At 41.5% G+C, this 17,074-nt stretch overlaps 1 protein-coding gene and 1 long non-coding RNA gene across 3 annotated transcripts in view; both read right to left on the reverse strand.

Annotated features, from left to right (window-relative positions):
* Ubap1 (ubiquitin associated protein 1) overlaps positions 1–17,074 on the reverse strand; it is a 33,050-nt gene that overhangs the window by 9,927 nt on the left and 6,049 nt on the right. For both annotated transcript variants that reach the window (XM_048420314.3, XM_048420312.3), the window contains exons 2-3: positions 6,447–6,487; positions 3,915–4,039 (exon numbers count right to left, since the gene is read on the reverse strand). In XM_048420314.3, the coding sequence (XP_048276271.1) occupies positions 3,915–4,039; positions 6,447–6,480 (159 nt within the window). In that variant the 5' untranslated portion in view covers positions 6,481–6,487. The remainder of the gene's footprint in view (positions 1–3,914; positions 4,040–6,446; positions 6,488–17,074) is intronic.
* LOC146891450 (uncharacterized) lies at positions 1,069–2,357 on the reverse strand. The gene is made up of 2 exons (XR_014997334.2): positions 2,084–2,357; positions 1,069–1,425 (listed from the first exon to the last, which is right to left on the reverse strand). It is a non-coding gene; the product is annotated as an uncharacterized LOC146891450 (long non-coding RNA).

Here is a 17,074-nt window from a genome sequence, read left to right on the forward strand (position 1 = left end):
ACACAGAGAGAATAACAACCCTATAAGTGGTTTACACAATTCTCCGCCCAGCTCTCCTCCTCTATGCAGTGAGTGAGGACTTCGAACATAATGCTTCTCACAGACCAAAAAAGAGGTACCCAGCAAAATCTAAAGTGGCAAAAATTTGAAAGTCAAAACAGATTTGCTGAATGTATCAGTTAGGCCATAAAGGAAAAAGAAACGATGTTCAGGTGCTTTCATCCCCAGGTGGGCTAAGTTGTGGAACCTTTAGTTAGGGGGGCCTGGCTGGGGGACGTTTGAGGGATACAGCCCAGCCCAGATTCCAGGCCAGCCTATGGGGCCTACGAGTAGACTATGAAGGCTTGAAAGTGAAATTACCTGGCAGGCTCATACGCTGGAACAGCTGGTCCACAGCTAATGTCGCTCATTTGACAAGTTATGAAACTTCAAGGAGGTGGGACTTGCCCGAAGGGCTGGGGCCATAGCCCCTTATTCAACTTATCAATGGGATCAGCTACCTCACACTCATGTGGCAGCAGAGAGAAACCAGTCCCACAGCATGCCTCCATTGCCATGATGGACTACTTTCCCCAAAACATAATCCAAATAAATCCTTTCTCTACCTTAAGTGGTTTCCTTAGGAATCCTGTCAGCAATGAGGAAGGTAAGTGATACAAGGCTACCCACTTCGCTATGCTGGCCTCAAACTGCTGCATGAAAGTGAACCTCCTGCCTCAGACTCCCAAGCCTATGGGACTACAACATATGTGTCTACTCCTAGCAAAAATCATCATGACTCTCTTATTTTTTCAATTGTATGTGTATGCTGTGTGTATATATGTGTGTGTGTGCACGCACGCGTGCAGTGGTAGCAATAAACCCAAGGCTTCATTCATCTCACCTCTTGTTCTTATATTTTCAATTGTGTGTACATGTTGGTGTATTTATATGTATGTCTGTGTACAGTGACAGAGATAAACCAAGGGCTTTGTGCATGTAGAGCACACATGCTACCACTAAGCTACATCTCTAGCTCTGGGGTTTTTTTTAAATTATATTATTACAAGGACTGCAAACACAAGAAAGGTATTTAATGATTATTTATTATCAGGAAAATGGAGCAAGGAAAGTATCGGTAAAAGATATAAGGTAAAAACGTACCTTAGGGCCCAATGAAGTCTCCATTTAAAAAAGATTATCTATCCAGTACTCAAAACCACTTAAGATGCTTAGTGTCATTAGTAAAATGAAAATCAAAGCCACAAAATACAACTTCACATCCACAAAATACATAATGAAAGAGACAGTTACCACAGGTGGGTAAGATGGACAAAACTGGAACACACCTCCAGTGCTAGTGTGAATAAAAGGACACAGTGAGCTACTTTGGAATATCATCTGGTAGTTCCTTTACACAGTTATGGAAGGGCCCAGCGATTCCACCTTTGTACATCCAGGAGAATGAGAAAGAAGGGAAAGTCTGTATGTAAACCTTCATAGCAATACTGGTCAAGATAGTCAAAAATAGAAACTACAAGCATGTCTATCAACTGATGAATACACAAGTGTGGCATACCCACATAAGAGCAATACTACTCAGCCATAGCAATGTAACAGGGACTGAGAGGCTGCTTTTATTAAAATCACTGACTCTTTGCTTGGGTCTGAAGGTGTCTGACAAGGAACTAAAAGCAAGGTAAGTGTTAACTGGCCCTTTTCCGAAGTATTCTCTCTCACACTCACGTGGGTTCCAGGAACAAACAGTCTAATATTTTAACACCTGTTCTGAAGGCTCACACTTCCCTGCCAGGCAGCAGCAACTTTTCTTTTCTTTTCTGTGCAGAACTGTACATTTCACTACAGCTCTCTGGTTAGGAGGGAAAGAAGTGCTCAAAAGGAGTCACACTTTATGTCTTGCAGCAACTTGTTTATCAACAATAAGGCTTCATTCTGAAATAATGCTCAACCAGACCAAGATGTCTAGCTGTGCAAACCTCCAGCTTATACTGCAGACCAGGACGGTTATCAGCCTCCTGGGACAGACAGGCTTTATAACTAGACTGCTGCTACTTAGTAATTAGACTGCCAGTAGGTGTCCAACCTGAGAATACATTACGTTCATGTCTTCATCACCATTCATCTCTTCATTTGGCCTTTTGGGATGAAGGAGCAGACCTGGTTCACTAGGAGTCTCCAGATTGAGACCTCTGGCCTAGGACTCCAATTACAAAAACCTAAATTAAATGTGTCTGTCACAAAGACCACAGAAGGTTTCTTTTGGGGGCAGGAGAAATAAAATATTCTAAAAGTTTACACAACTGTGAATATTAAAAACCCCGACCAGGGAACTAGAGAGATGGCTTAGCAGTTAAGAGAACTGGCTGCTCTTCCAGAGGACCCTGGGTCAATTGCCAGCACCCACATAGCAGCTCATAACTGTCTGTACCTCCTGTTCCAGGGGACCTGACACCCATGGCAAAACACCAAAGAACACAAATTAAAATTAATTTAAAAAAAAATCAGGTGGGGTGGAAGTGACTACATCTTTAATCTCAGCACTTGGGACACAGAGGCAGGTGGATCTCTGAGCCTGGTCAGAGAAAGATCAGCCAGCATGGTCTTCAGAGCTAGTTCCACAATAGCCAGGGCTAGAAATCCTGTCTCAAAAACAAACAAATAAATCACTGAAGTATAGCTTGAAAAAGTTCATTTCAAGGTATGTAAATCTTGTCTCAATAAAGTTATTAAAACAAAGCAATTGAGAGTTGGGCAGCACACCTTTAATCCCAGCATTCGGGAGGCAGAGGCAGGCGGATCTCTGTGAGTTTGAGGCCAGCCTGGTCTACATGAGCTAGTTCCAGGACAGGAACCAAAAGCTACAGAGAAGCCCTGTCTTGAAAAACAAAAACAAAAACAACAAAAAAGAAAAACAAAGCAACTGGATTCTGCACACAGACTCTAGAAGGAAAACCTTTTAAAGTGACATGCTGATGTCCTAATGAGTCCCCAGAAACAAAATTTCCTTTCCAACAAGGTGGAGTAAAGTTCTGTCATGGCAGGACCACGTGTGAGTACACTGTGCTCTCAGGGCTTCTCACAACACCCCTAGGCTGGAAGCCCCTCTGAGGACACTGAGCTGACTCAGCCCCCAGAAGAGCACCTCCCAAAGGCAGGCTCTTATCAAGTAACACTCAGTTTTTCGGTGCTTTCAAGAAGTAATTTCGTGCATTTCTATATAACTTAGCTCTCAAGAGGAGAGAGTTGAGAAAGAAACCCTGGAGAACATTTAGGCACAGTTCTGTACAGTCAGAAAGAGACTACTCCACCCAGAGACAACTCACGAGGAAAGTTAGGTATAGGGAAAAATGCACTAAGTATATTCAACAAACTCTTGCTGACTTGGAACATGAAGACAGTCGAACGTGCTCTGACAAAACCTGATGTCCCTATGTTTGATTTAATAATCACTGAATTATAAACTTTTAAAAATAATTTTAAAGCCTTAAAATCATTATTCTAGAAATGATGGGGAAAACCTTGCAAGCAGCAGAGCCAACTGCTACTGTAACAGCCTGGGAGAAGACTAAGTGTGAGCACAACAAAAGGAAAACGTTATCTGAAAGACAACGAGGACATCAGCAAAGGAAAGAGGCGAGTATCTGAAATGGGTAACTGGAATTTGCTTTGTGCAAATTCAGTGCAAGGAAAGCACTGAGACCATATATATATATATATATATATATATATATATATATATATATATATATATGGGCTAAACAAAATCTATGTATGCATTAAACATATAAATGGAGGTCTGGGTACCACTGTAAACCAGGCATTAATAGGAGCAACAAGAAAAAAATGAAAGGTGTAAGAACAGCATTATCCAAATTTATCAATGCATTAAACACTAAATAAAATTCACGACTTACCTGCACCTCTCTGATAACCTGTAAGCAATCAGGCAAGGAAAAACCAATAGGTAGACCAACTTTAGCTGGTGTTTTGAATTTGTCTCCTATTTTGAATGGGACATCATCAAGGTAACTGAAAGTCCCTATAATGATAATAATAAAAAAAAGAAAACATTAGCAAATAACCTTAGTACTTATTTTGCTATAACTTAGGTGAACGCACATTCACTTAGACTCTCCTAAGTCCCTTCTCGGTCAGCTTACCTGATCGAGACCTGTCTACTCCGTCTACTTCACTATAAGGGTTTGGGTTTGTTTTCAATTATACTCAATGTAAAATCCAAGGACTTGCAGGGCCTGGCGCACACCTTTAATCCCAGCACTCCAGAGGCAGAGGCAGGTGGGTCTCTGTGAGTTCAAGGACAGGACAACCGGGGCTACAAAGAGAAACCCTGTCTCCAAAAAAAAAAAAAAAAAAAAGTACTCACAGCGACCTAAAAAAGCCTCCTAGGATCTTTCTGTCCACATCTAACAACTGTCCTTTGGATTACCGCCTGAGTCACGAGGACCTCTGCCTGAAATGATGTCAAGCTCAAATCTGCCCTAAAATGTTCCATACCCGCTGTTTCTTTATCTGGAATGCTCTTCTCTTGGAGTCACAATTCACTCCTTCATGTCTTCAACTCTGCTCAAACGTTTCTGAGCCAGGTTTAACTGCAGCACCCTACCTCACTATGCAGTCTGACTTGACCTCGCAGTATTTCTTTTCTTCTAGCATACTACGTAGCTGTTTTATTATACTTATTGTCTTTCAAAGGAAACATAGGTTTCTTGTAGCCAAGTCAAGTCTTATTTGAAGGTGTAGTCTCAAAATCATTTTATTTGGGTTGTTCTGTTTTGTTTGGGAAACAAAGTATTGGTACCTGACGCAGATATCCTTGTCCTCAAGTAGCTGGGATTACACTGTGTGCCACTATGCCACATCTGTATTCTCAGAACCTACACCTGTCTGACACAGACCCGTCTGAACTGATGAGACTCCTCACAACAGATGTCTTTGATTTAAGAGCTCTCTACGAACTTTTTCTTGCTTTCTGGGCAGTGAGAGCATGGGTACCAGTGAAACAATCATTTTTTTAACACAAAGAATAAAAATATTATTACTTTCTAGAATAATATGGATTTCCACCACACCCCCAGTACTAAAGAATCAAACCCATGACCATGTCTCAGATATGTGAAGCATTCAACTGTTGTGAAATATCACTTTAACTATGTAAAGATGGGTTACATTTCTTTATGCTGCAGAACATTACTTTAACTATGTAAAGGTGTGTGTTAAGTTTGCTTATGTTGCATCTATTTAATTATGTACAGATGTGTTCCTTTTGGTTCACCTTGCCTGCCTAAGGCACCTGATTGGTCTAAAATGTAAAAAGAAAAAGAAAAAAAAGAAAAAGAGAAGAAAAAAAAAAGCTGAATGGCCAATAGCCTAGGCAGAAGAGGGCTAGGTGGGCCTGGTGGGCAGAGAGAATAAGCAGCAGGGCTAGAGAGATGGCTCAGCGGTTAAGAACACTGGCTACTCTTCCAGAAGTCCTGAATTCAAGCCCCAGCAACCACATGGTGACTCATAACCATCTGCCCTCTTCTGGTCTACAGGGTTACATGAACACAGAACACTATACAAATTAATTAGATCTTTGCTGGGTAGTGGCAGTACATGCAGAGACAGACAGATCTCTATGAATTAGAGGCCAGCCTGGTCTACAGAGTGAGTCCAAGAACAAGCTCCAAAAGCTACAAAGAAACCCCGTCTCAAAAACAAACAAACAAAAAAGCAGGAGAAAAGGAGAGAATGAGGGAGAAGCCAGGCACTGCCAGCCAGCCAGACATGAGAAGCAGTAAAAGACATGTAGAAGGAAAGAAAGGGAGATAAAAAGAAACAGGTTACATTATGAGATAGTGGGACAAACATAAGGCCAAACATTCATAACTAATAAGAAGTTTCCATGTCATGACTTGGGAGCTGATTGGTGGCCCAAAAGAAAAGGCCTGGTACATTTGACCACTGAGCTACATTCTCAACCCCTTACCAGTGTGGAAATAGCTAGCAATGCAGCACTTAGAAAAAGATACTCAGACAAGGCCATGGTAATCTGGTCAGAACTGTCAAACAACAACGGCTTTAACTCCCTAAGGTGTTCTGCCTACTGTAACTGAACAGCACAGAAGGCCCAGGACATAATCCACAATTCACTGGTCAGAAGACAGTGCCTCCTGTACATGACTCTCATTCTCACTACCAACTGGGTCATGGTTTCTTTCTGGACCAATTCTAGTGAACTAATGTACTGGCAGAACTAGTCAGACAACGAGACATAACTAACTGATTAATTTTACTTTTTCAATACTAATACCTAGTACAACACGGTTTACTTGTAGGCCTCACAGTGCCATATATTCCTGGGTGCTTAGAAACACAATACTAAAACAATTTATATTTTCTGATCAAATCATAACTTAAAACACAATATTTAACACTTCACTTACCATGAAAATCTGTACCCAACTTCTTAGAAGCCATTTAGAACCTAAAAAACAAGGAAAGATTTCTTTAGTACTATGTCTTAAGACTAAACAAAAAAATAGAGGCAAAAAAATCAAAACAGAATACTAATGTTTTAGGACTCACAAAGTCTTTACTTCTCGAGGGGCTAGAGAGATGGCTCAGAGGTTAGGAGCACTGACTTTCCTTCCAGAGGTCCTGAGTTCAATTCCCAGCAACCACAAGGTGGCTCACAACCATCTGAAATGAGATCTGGTGCCCTCTTCTGGCGTATAGGCGTACATGCAGCCAGAACATCGTATACATAATAAATAAATAGATCTTTAAAAAAAAAAGTCTTTACTTCTCACTCCTGAAGTTCAAAAGAAAGCCTAATATAAGAGAAGCTAATTTGTTTGTCTTTCTTTTCTCTTCTCTTCTCTCTCTCTCTCTCTCCCTTTGTGTGTGTGTGTGTGTGTGTGTGTAGCCCTAGCTAAGCCCTGGCTATTCTGGAACTACTTCTGTAGATCAGGCTGCCCTCAAAACCACAAAGATCTGCCTATCTCTGCCTCCTGAGTACTAGTATTAAAGGCATGCACCGCACCACCAACACCCAGCCTTGTTATTATTTAAGACACACAATGATGTGTAAGTAATCACAGATTTTACCCCAGAACAATAACAATGAATGAAGAAGAACCCAATGACTTCTAGTCCACTAAGAACACCCAAACACTCAGGGGTGGGTTGGAGATGTCTTAGAGTTGTAACAGTTATTAACTACACAGGGTACAACCCATGAAGATCTCAGTTATAAATTGACACGATACACAGAATGACCACTCATAAATTGCCAGATATTAACTATGCAAACACTAGACTACTAAAATCTATGTCCAGCCTTTGATGTTATGGTAATTTTGTTTGTTTCTGAAGTGAGATTTCGTTGAACTGGCCTTGCACTATGTAATCCAGAATAGTCTCAAGCTCTCTGGCTTCCTGCCTCTGACTCCAAATACTGAAAATGAGGTGAATACCACCACGCCCTATCAGAATACCCTTTTTCATTTTTATTTTAAAATCTGTATGCCTATGTGTCTACATGCCACGTGTGTAGAGGTGCACATACATGCAGTGCACCAGGTTCCCTGAGGCTTAACTACTGGAATGTGAGAGTCACCCGAAGTGGATGCTGGGACCTAACTTGGGTCCTCTGGAAAAGCAACAATGTTCTTAACCGCAGAGTCATCTCTCCAGCCCCCAGATGCCTTTTGAAATACCTGTAACAACACTTTACAAAACCTGCTGAACAAAATGACAATAAATCTCCCGAAACACACGAGTATCACAGATACTAGATTTCAGGCTGTGATCTAAGTTTCTCAGGAGGCAGAGGCAACAGGACTGAGTTCAGGGACAGTCATGTCAGCAAGACTAAAAAGCAGCAGTCAATACACCGGAAATAAATGTGCCTCTACATGAACACTTCCTTTCCTTTTCTTTTTCTCTTAGGAAGGGGGTCAGGAGAACCAGGTGCCATAACTTAATCCAAGGCCTGGTTGAAAACTGAAAAAAGTATGCGGTCAACTTTTCATCAACACCATTTAAGTGTTTCGTGGCAGGACCTTTTAAAAGAGCTGCAAGGTTTTGCAGCTAAAGCTGAGTCAGGAAGCAGACCTGAGAAATTGCTGCTACCAAGAAAACATGCTTTACTCTATTCTTTCCCAAGCTTTCTCAGGCTTTCTGTGGGTGCAGTTATCCACGTGGGTGTCATTCTGTAACATGAGTGCTGGCTTGCTGGGGTTTATGTCCTGCCCAGTTCCCCACAACCGGCAAGTCCCAAAGAAAATCACACAGAGATCTCCACAAATTATAAAACTGATTGGCCCATTAGCCCAGGCTACTTATTAATAACTCCTGTAGCTTATATTAACCCATTACTCTTATCTATGTTAGTCACATGGCTTGGTACCTTTCACAGTGGGACAGGTTACATGTTGCTTCTTCGGTGGTCTGGGCTGAACTGGCAGAGGGAGCTTCCTGCTTCCCAGAATACTCCTGTTCTCTTTGCTCCACCTCTACTTCCTGTCGGGTTTTCCCACCTATACTTCCTGCCTGGCCAATCAGCATTTATTTAAAACATGATTGACAGAATATAGTACTGCACCAGAAGGCCTTGTAATGCTAGGCAAGCACTCTACCCATGACCTACACCTAAAATTTTAACCAATCTCTAATAGACTCCAGGATCACCTACTGAGGAACAGGGTCACCTACGGAGAGACAGGATCACCTATGATGGATAGGGTCAGGGTCACCTACTGAGGGGCAGGAACACTTGCTGAGGACCATGGTAACCTACTTAGGCACAGGGTCACCTACTAAGGCTAGTGACCCTGCCCCTTGGTGCTATGCAATCATGTGGATCTGAAGGACTCACATAAACAATCCAGTCACATATTCATACATGTAGGCAAAACACTCATACACATTTTGTTTTGTTTTTCAAGACAGAGTTTCTATGTGTAGCCCTGGCTGTCCTGAAACTCAGAGATTTATACAGCCAGGGCTGCACAGAAAAGCCCTGTCTCAAAAAAGAAGAAAAAAAGAAATAAAAGGTTCAGTGAACTATATCTCTCTTAGCACACCTGTAACCTCCCACCCCTGAGGCTGAGGCAGAAAAATTCAACACACAGTAACTCTGTCTCGAAAAGGAAGGAAGGAAGGAAGGAAGGAAGGAAGGAAGGAAGGAAGGAAGGAAGGAAGGAAACTAAAAGAACACCAAAGACATTGTTGGTGTTGGTTTCTCGAGACAGGGTTTCCCTGTAGCTTTGGAGCCTGTCCTGGAACTAGCTCTTGTAGACCAGGGTGGCCTCAAACTCACAGAGATCCAGCTGTCTCTGCCTCCCAAGTGCTGGGATTAAAGGTGTGAGCCACCACTGCCCGACAATGGAAAATGGCACTTTAGGTATACTTGGGAACTTGGGTAAAATAAATAACTCAGAATATATTATACCAAAGCTGAACTCAAAAATCAAAATTTAAAAAAAGGTAAGTTTCTTATTTCTTTTTAACAAAGTATGTGTAATGTTTTGAAAGATAACATTCAATGGTAAGTCTCAAGGGCTGAGGGCACTGCTATCACACTAGAGGTTACCGATCTAACCCGAAAGACCTAGTACCAAACACAACTTTTCTGTTCTTCCAGCAGTTTTCAAACACAGTAAACTCCAGCTGCGACTAGGGACACACAAGTGGATCAACAGCCAGTGAGGACCACAATAAGCCCTTGCCTCAAAAAAATTAAATTAGGAGCTGGAGAGATGGCTCAGCAGTTAAGAGCACTGAATGTTCTTCCAGAGGACCCGGGTTCAATTCCCAGCACCCACATGGCAGCTCACAACTGTATGTAACTACAGTTCCAGGGAATCTGACACCCTCACATAGATATGAATGTGGACAAAACATCAATGCACTTAAGATTAAATTAAATCTTAAGAAATTAAAAAACCTGAATGCTACCTTACAATTTGTAATTTCTCTTTGATTAATTTTAAGAAAACTTAAATACAGGAACCCATATGTGACTAGCTGGCAAACTGTCATGACATTGTCATCTTAGACAGAAAATCAATCTACTGACATTGTTCATACTAACAGCTCATTTGGTAACAAAGAGATACTTAGAAATAGGAAAACAATATCAGTAAATGGGCAAAAGCAGAACTTGAGGGGAAGCTTTTTCTTATTTTTTTTAAAAAGAACTATCTTTTTTCATTTTACATACCAACCCCAGTTCCCACTCCCTCCCCTCCTATTTCCTCCACCTTCTCACCCCCCACTCCCACCCCCATCTACTCCTCATCAGAAAGGGTAAGGCACATTGCTTTAGGGAAGGTCCAAGGCCCTCCCTACTACATCCAGACTGAGCAAGGTATCATCCAAAGAGAATGGGTTCCCAGAAAGCCAGTACAAGCAGTACGGATAAATCCTGGGCCCACTGCCAGTGGCCCCACAGTCTGCCCCAGCCATACATCTGCCACTCACATTCAGAGGGTCTAGTTTGGTCCTATGCTGGTTCCTTCCCTGTCTGGCTAGAGTTAGTGAGCTCCCATTAGCTCAGGTATTTGTCTTTCTGGGAAAGTGGTTTGGTTTGGTTTGGTTTTTACAGTACAGGACTCAAATCTGCCTTCACATGCCAGGCAAGCACTCTGCTACCCAACAACACTCCCAGCCCAAAGCATGACTACATTGTTCTTCTACTTAACTCCAAACCAACCTAGCCTTTCTAACCAGTTCTGATTTATCTAAGGATATTTTGCTACACTATCCCAACCAAATTAATCAAAAGCAATCTAAGATGTTTTTCCAAATTATGTCAATACATCAAAATTGTCTTCCTGAATACTTTAAATCATATACTTAAAATTAAGTACCCAAATTTTCTGCACCCTAAAAATAAGTCTTACATTGCTATATTCAAGATACTTTTTATTTTGAAAACAAAGCAAAAACAGCTTGGAGACACACTCCTTTAATCCCAGCACTCAAGATGCAGAGACAGGTGGATCTCTGTGAATTCAGTCAGTAACAGCCTTAGCTATCCTTGAACAAGCTCTGCAGACCAGACTGGCCTCAAACTCACAGACAGAGGCCTGCCTCTGTCTCCCAAGTGTTGGGATTAAAGGCGTGTGCCACCACCACTCAACTCTAACAACTTTTAAAAGAAGTTTGCTATCTTAACTGAACTATTAATCTAAAGCCCTGTTGTACGCCTCCATTCCAAACACTTAACTGAGTACCAACTGAAACTCCAGTTTACAAGCAACTATGTCCCTCTGCCAAAAATTCACAAAACCTGGTCTTCAACACCTATATCAAAGAATTTCGGGAGCACACCTGTAGGAGGTAGAGCCAGAAGTGGAGGGCTGGAGATATGGCCCAGAGGTTAAGCGCTTACTGTTCTTGCAGAGGATATTAATGTCTGGAAACCTTACTGTAACTCCAGGGAACCTGACATCATCTTCCTTACTCCGTTACCTGCATTTATGTGCAAATACACACAGAGACAAGAATATCTTACAAAAAAAAAAAAAAAAAGGAAAGGAAAGGAAAGGAAAGGAAAGGAAAGGAAAGGAAAGGAAAGGAAAGGAAAGGAAAGGAGTCAAGCATAGAGATACAAGCCTAAGCACTCAGGAGGGAAAGGCAAGTGGATCTCTTGAGTTAAAGGCCAACCTGGGATACACAGTTAGACCTGCTGTGGGATGCCTTTCTGTACGCTATGAATATGTGTTGCTCTCATTGATTGATAAATAAAGCTGCTTTGGCCTATGGCAAGTCAGGATAGAGCCAGGCAGGAAACCCAAGCAGAGATAGAGGAGAAGGGTAGAATCAAGAGAGACACCATTCAGCCATGGAAGAAGCAAGACATGAAAAAATGAGATAACACCATGGTCACACAGCAATACACAGATTAATGGAAATGGGCTAATTTACATGCAAGTGCTAACTAGTAATAAGCCTGAGCCATCGGCCATTTATTATTAATGTTATGCCTCTAAATGGCTATTTGGAAACTGGCAGGTGAGAGAGAAACCTCCAGTTACAGAAACACTGTCTCAAAGCAAAACAGAGAGGTGAGATGGCTCAGTGACTAAAATGCTATGCAAACATGAGGACCCAAGTTCAGATGCCCAGCACCCAGGCAGGAAACTGCACAAGGAGTTGAAAACATGGTTAAGAGCACTTACTGTTCTTCCAGAAGACCAGAATTTGGTTCCTAACCCACATAACTACCTGTAACTCCAGTTCCAGGATACCTGAAACACTCTTCTAGCCTCTTCAGGCACTCATACACACACACACACACATGGATATACTCATACACATAAATAATATAATTTTTAAAAATTAATGAAAGAAAGCCTGGAGATGGTGTCTCACACTTACAAGCCCACAGTGGACAGAGACTGGATGATCTTTAGGGCTTGCTGACTAGTCAGGCTATCAGAAATAGAATGAGCCTGATTCTGTGAGACCTTGTCTTAAAAACAAAACAAAAGTAAAGAATAAAAACACCCAACATCTTCCTCCTCTAACCTATACACACAAATGAGTACATCACTCATACACATCACATTCACAAACACGTACAAAATGGGAAGAAAAAAGCATCTAAGTGGGCTGGAGAGATTGCTCAGAGGTTAAGAGCATTGCCTGCTCTTCCAAAAGTCCTGAGTTCAATTCCCAGCAACCACATGGTGGTTCACAACCACCTGTAATGAGGTCTGGTGTCCTCTTCTTGCCTGCAGGCATACACACAGATAGAATACTGTATACATAATAAATAAATAAATAAATTTTTTTTTAAAAAAGCATCTAAGTATGTCACTCATAAAGAAAAGGAAATGACAAAATTTCAAGAGGACAGACAACTCTGAAATAAAGGGATGGGACAGGAAAGAATCAGGTGAATGAAGGGCACACCAGTGTTCTAAGAGTCCAAGGAGTATCATCTGTGTAATTTAAATGCTTCAAATGAAATGCCTGTTTTATACAAAGTATACTAGAAACCTCGCTCTTTTAGTCACTAAACAATCTACCAAAAATTGATAGTACTAAATCAGGTTAACAAATTGATCATCTACCAACTCTAATGACACTCTCCAAACCATACTACCACTCCCACACACAGTCTCGAGTTACCAGAACTGAAGTGTTCCAGTAAAACAGAAAGTCATCAATACCAGCCTGACAAAGAAACACTTTAAAGTCCTAACCCTATTCTCTGGAGAAATGGCTAATTAAGGCTATTGTACTCTGAAAAGCATTCCCCATGGCCAATCTGAAAGTTTCAGAAAGCAGTACAGAATGTTTAACCCAAAGCATAAAGTAAGTGCACTCAGGCATACACCGAGGTCACGTAGCAGCTAACACTTACTTCAGCTCTAGCTAGTTTGCCAAAAACAGATAAACCAAAAGTGATGTCTATTCTCCAATACACCTGACAGCTTCCCCCAAGTTTTTTTTTTTTCTTTTTCCTTTTATTTATTTATTTTTTGGTCTTTGTGAGATAGGGTTTCACTTTGTAGCTCTGGCTGTTCTGGAACTAACTCCATAAACCAGGCTGGCCTTGAACTTGGAGGAAGTTCACTCTGCCACTCAAATGCTGGGATTGATTACCTCAATCCAAAAACAGATTGGAGAGTACATCTGCCATTCCATCCAATCACAAAGCCCAAGCTCAGACACACTGGACCAGAACAGCCAGCAACCCCACCAAACTTTGGAATACTGTTTGCCAATAGCCCTACTCAGAAAGAATGCAGCCAAATGACCCCACCCAACCTTAGAGGGCACATGTAGCTCACATTATTCCAGACCCCAGTTTACAGCCAGTTCAGCTATGAAGTAGAACTAAAGCATAGCCCAATCTGCCCGAAGACAATTGCCGCACCCTGATACAGTCCTCCCCATCATAAAAGTCAGTCAGTAGCATCTCCCTATCATGAAGTCCAGCCAAGAGACCCACCAACAAGGGCCCAGCCAGAAGCCCTACTCAATCTCAAAACAGACAGCATTTTGGTTCCACCAAATCCCAGCAGCAAGCTGTTAAAAATACACATATAATAAAAATATATAATATATACTTATATATTTTATATGTGTATGTTTATACCTATGAATTTCATATATATATATGACCCTCCAAAAGACCTGAGCGCCATCTCCAGAATTCAAGGTCAAAGAATGGACTCAACTCTCAGAAGTTGTTTTCTAACTTCCACACATACACATGCACCATCGCATATGCACACCCAAACGCAAGCATGCATACATACATACATACAAACACACACACACACACACACACACACATGTAACATGCACACTCACAATAAATAAATAAAATATGTGGGTGTTTTAACATCTTTTTTTCCAAAACATGGTCTCACTATGTAACTTTGGATGGTCTCAAACTCACAGAAGATCCGCCCTCTGCTGCCTCCCAAGTGCTGGAATTAAAGGCATGCAAAACTATGCCCATATACATCTTTTTAAGCATACAATTAAGCAAAAATAAATAAGAACAGATATGTGATGCTTTTCTGTTGCTTAGTGGCTGCAAATGAATCTACTGATATTTTAATTATCGTCTGCAGCCCCCACAGCGTCCCCCCATCAGTGCCCCACCCCAAGGCCTGGTAGGGCTTCCAGTCCCACCAGCCCCAGCCCGAGTGGCCAGTGGGGCACTGACTGAGGGGCCATTGAGCAGCAGAGGATAGTTAAAATATCAGTAGATTAATGTGTAGCCACTAAACAGACAGAAAAACATTATTTGGCACCTCATGTTGGGCACCATATATAGTTGAACTTTCCTTTGGGTCACCAACTCACAAATGACATGGTGACTTATTATTAACTTATTATTAACTATGAAAGCTCAGCCTTAGCTTAGGTTTATTCCTCCTTCTAGTACTTATAACTTTAATTAATCTGCTTTTATTAATCTCTATTTTATCATGTGGCTTTTTACCTTTGATTCTGTATGTTCAACTCCCTCTGTGTCTTGCTGGTATCTCCTTGGTTCCTTAACTATCTCCTATTTCCTCTCTCTACCTGGAAGTTCCCCCCAATGTCTCCTGCCTTGCTATTGGCCATTCAGCTCTTTATTAAGCCAATCATAGTAAAATACCCTCATACAATGTAGAAATATCCCACAACAAGTGTAGTGGCACATGCCTTTAATACCAGTACTCAGGAGGCAGAACAGGATATCACTAATTTTGAAGATAGCCTGGTCTATAAATACTGAAACACTGTCTCCAAAAGGGTGTGATGTGAGGAAGGGATGATGGTCACTCCACAGTGTACAGACAGACACATGATGTACATATATACATGCAGGCAAAACACTCATACACATAAAATAAATCTTAAAATAAATATATATGAAAAGATGGGTCTGCAGTTAAAGAGATCTTGATGTTCTTGGAAGAGGACCTGATTTGGTTCCAAGCACCCACACATGGTGGCTTACAACAATCTGTAACTCCAGTTCTAGGGCATCCAAAACTCTTTCAGACTCAATGGGCATAGCACACAGGCGGTACACAAACATACAGCCAATCCCTTGAACTCATATAATTAAAAAATAAAATAAATTAAATAAAATTTAATAAATTAAAATAAAATAAATAAATAAAATAAATAAATCTCAAAAAAAAATCTGGAATGAAATCTGAAATGAAGAAGAAACAGTTTCAACAGAAGTCTCCATCAAACAAAAGAATACACAAAATAGATTATACAAAAATATCCAGACAGCAGGGCAGTGGGGGAGCACACCTTTAATCATGGTAGCAGAGACAGAGGCAGGAAGTCTACAGAGCAAGTTCTAGGACAGTCAATGCCACACAGAAAAACTCTGTCTTAAAAAGAACAAAAACAAATGTGTGTATATGATATATGTGTGTGTATATTTATATGTGTGTATACATATATATCATACATACATATATTCAGACAAATGGGTGTGATGGCAGGATCCTGCCTCAATACTTAGAAGGCCGAGGCAGGAGGGCTATAGTGAGCTCAAGACCAGCCTGGGCTACATCCATATCAAGTAGCAAGCCAGCCAGGATATACATAAACAAGACCAGGTCAAAAAAAAAAAATCAGGATTAGGATTAAAATGCTGCTGTCCAACAAAGCAGGCAAAGCCACGTAGATCATGAATGCGTCCCAACAGAGTATTAAAGGAGGCTGAGGACAGGTCACTGAAGCGGCAACAAACAACAACGTATGGAGTTAAAGGTAACTGAAATCAAATTAGCATTCAGATTACCAGCTGTTTTGTTGCTCTCTTCTGATTTACCCACCCCTTTCTTTCTTCAGAATTTATCTCCACTAGTTTTAATTATCTGTATGTGTTTATGTGTATAAGTTGGGTCCCTGGGAGTTAAAGTTACAGGTAGTTGTGAACCACCTAATGTGGGTGTTGGGAACTGAACTTGGATCCTCAACAGCAAAGTTTGTTCTTAGCTGCTAAACCATCTCTCCAGTTCCTGTTCTTTCTTCTGAGACAGTCTCACTACAAACCCTGACTGGCCTAGAACTCACAGTACACAACCGGCCGTAAGGAGCATTCATTCTCCTAATTCTGCCTCCCATGTAGTGTAGGCTTGTGTCACCTCACCCAGGGAGTTGGTTGGTTTTTGTCGCCTTAATACAAACTCCAGTCATTTGGGAGAGGGACCCTCAGTTGAGGAGTTCCCTCCATCAGATGGGCCTGTTGGCACGTCTGTGCAGCATTTCTTATGTGGTAGCGCCTACAGGGCAGCACCACCCCTGGGCAGGGGTCCTGGGAAAACAGGTTGAACTAGACACAGAAAGAAAGCCAGTAAGCAATATTCCTCTGTGGTCTCTGCTTTGGTTCCTGCGTCAGGTTTCCGCCCTGGCTTCCCTCAGTAATGATCTGTGAGCTGCTTTGGTCAGTTTCATCACAACGGCTTCGCGTCTGGTTCAGCCAGCTGTAACATTTTCTCAATGTGCTCTTTACCGCCACACTCTACAGCTGAGCGCTACAGGACAGACAGCAGGACATGGACATGGTAATGAGCACTTCTAGGCC

This window comes from Myodes glareolus, chromosome 16, assembly GCF_982192425.1.
Source record: "Myodes glareolus chromosome 16, mMyoGla1.1, whole genome shotgun sequence".
Lineage (NCBI taxonomy): Eukaryota > Metazoa > Chordata > Mammalia > Rodentia > Cricetidae > Myodes > Myodes glareolus.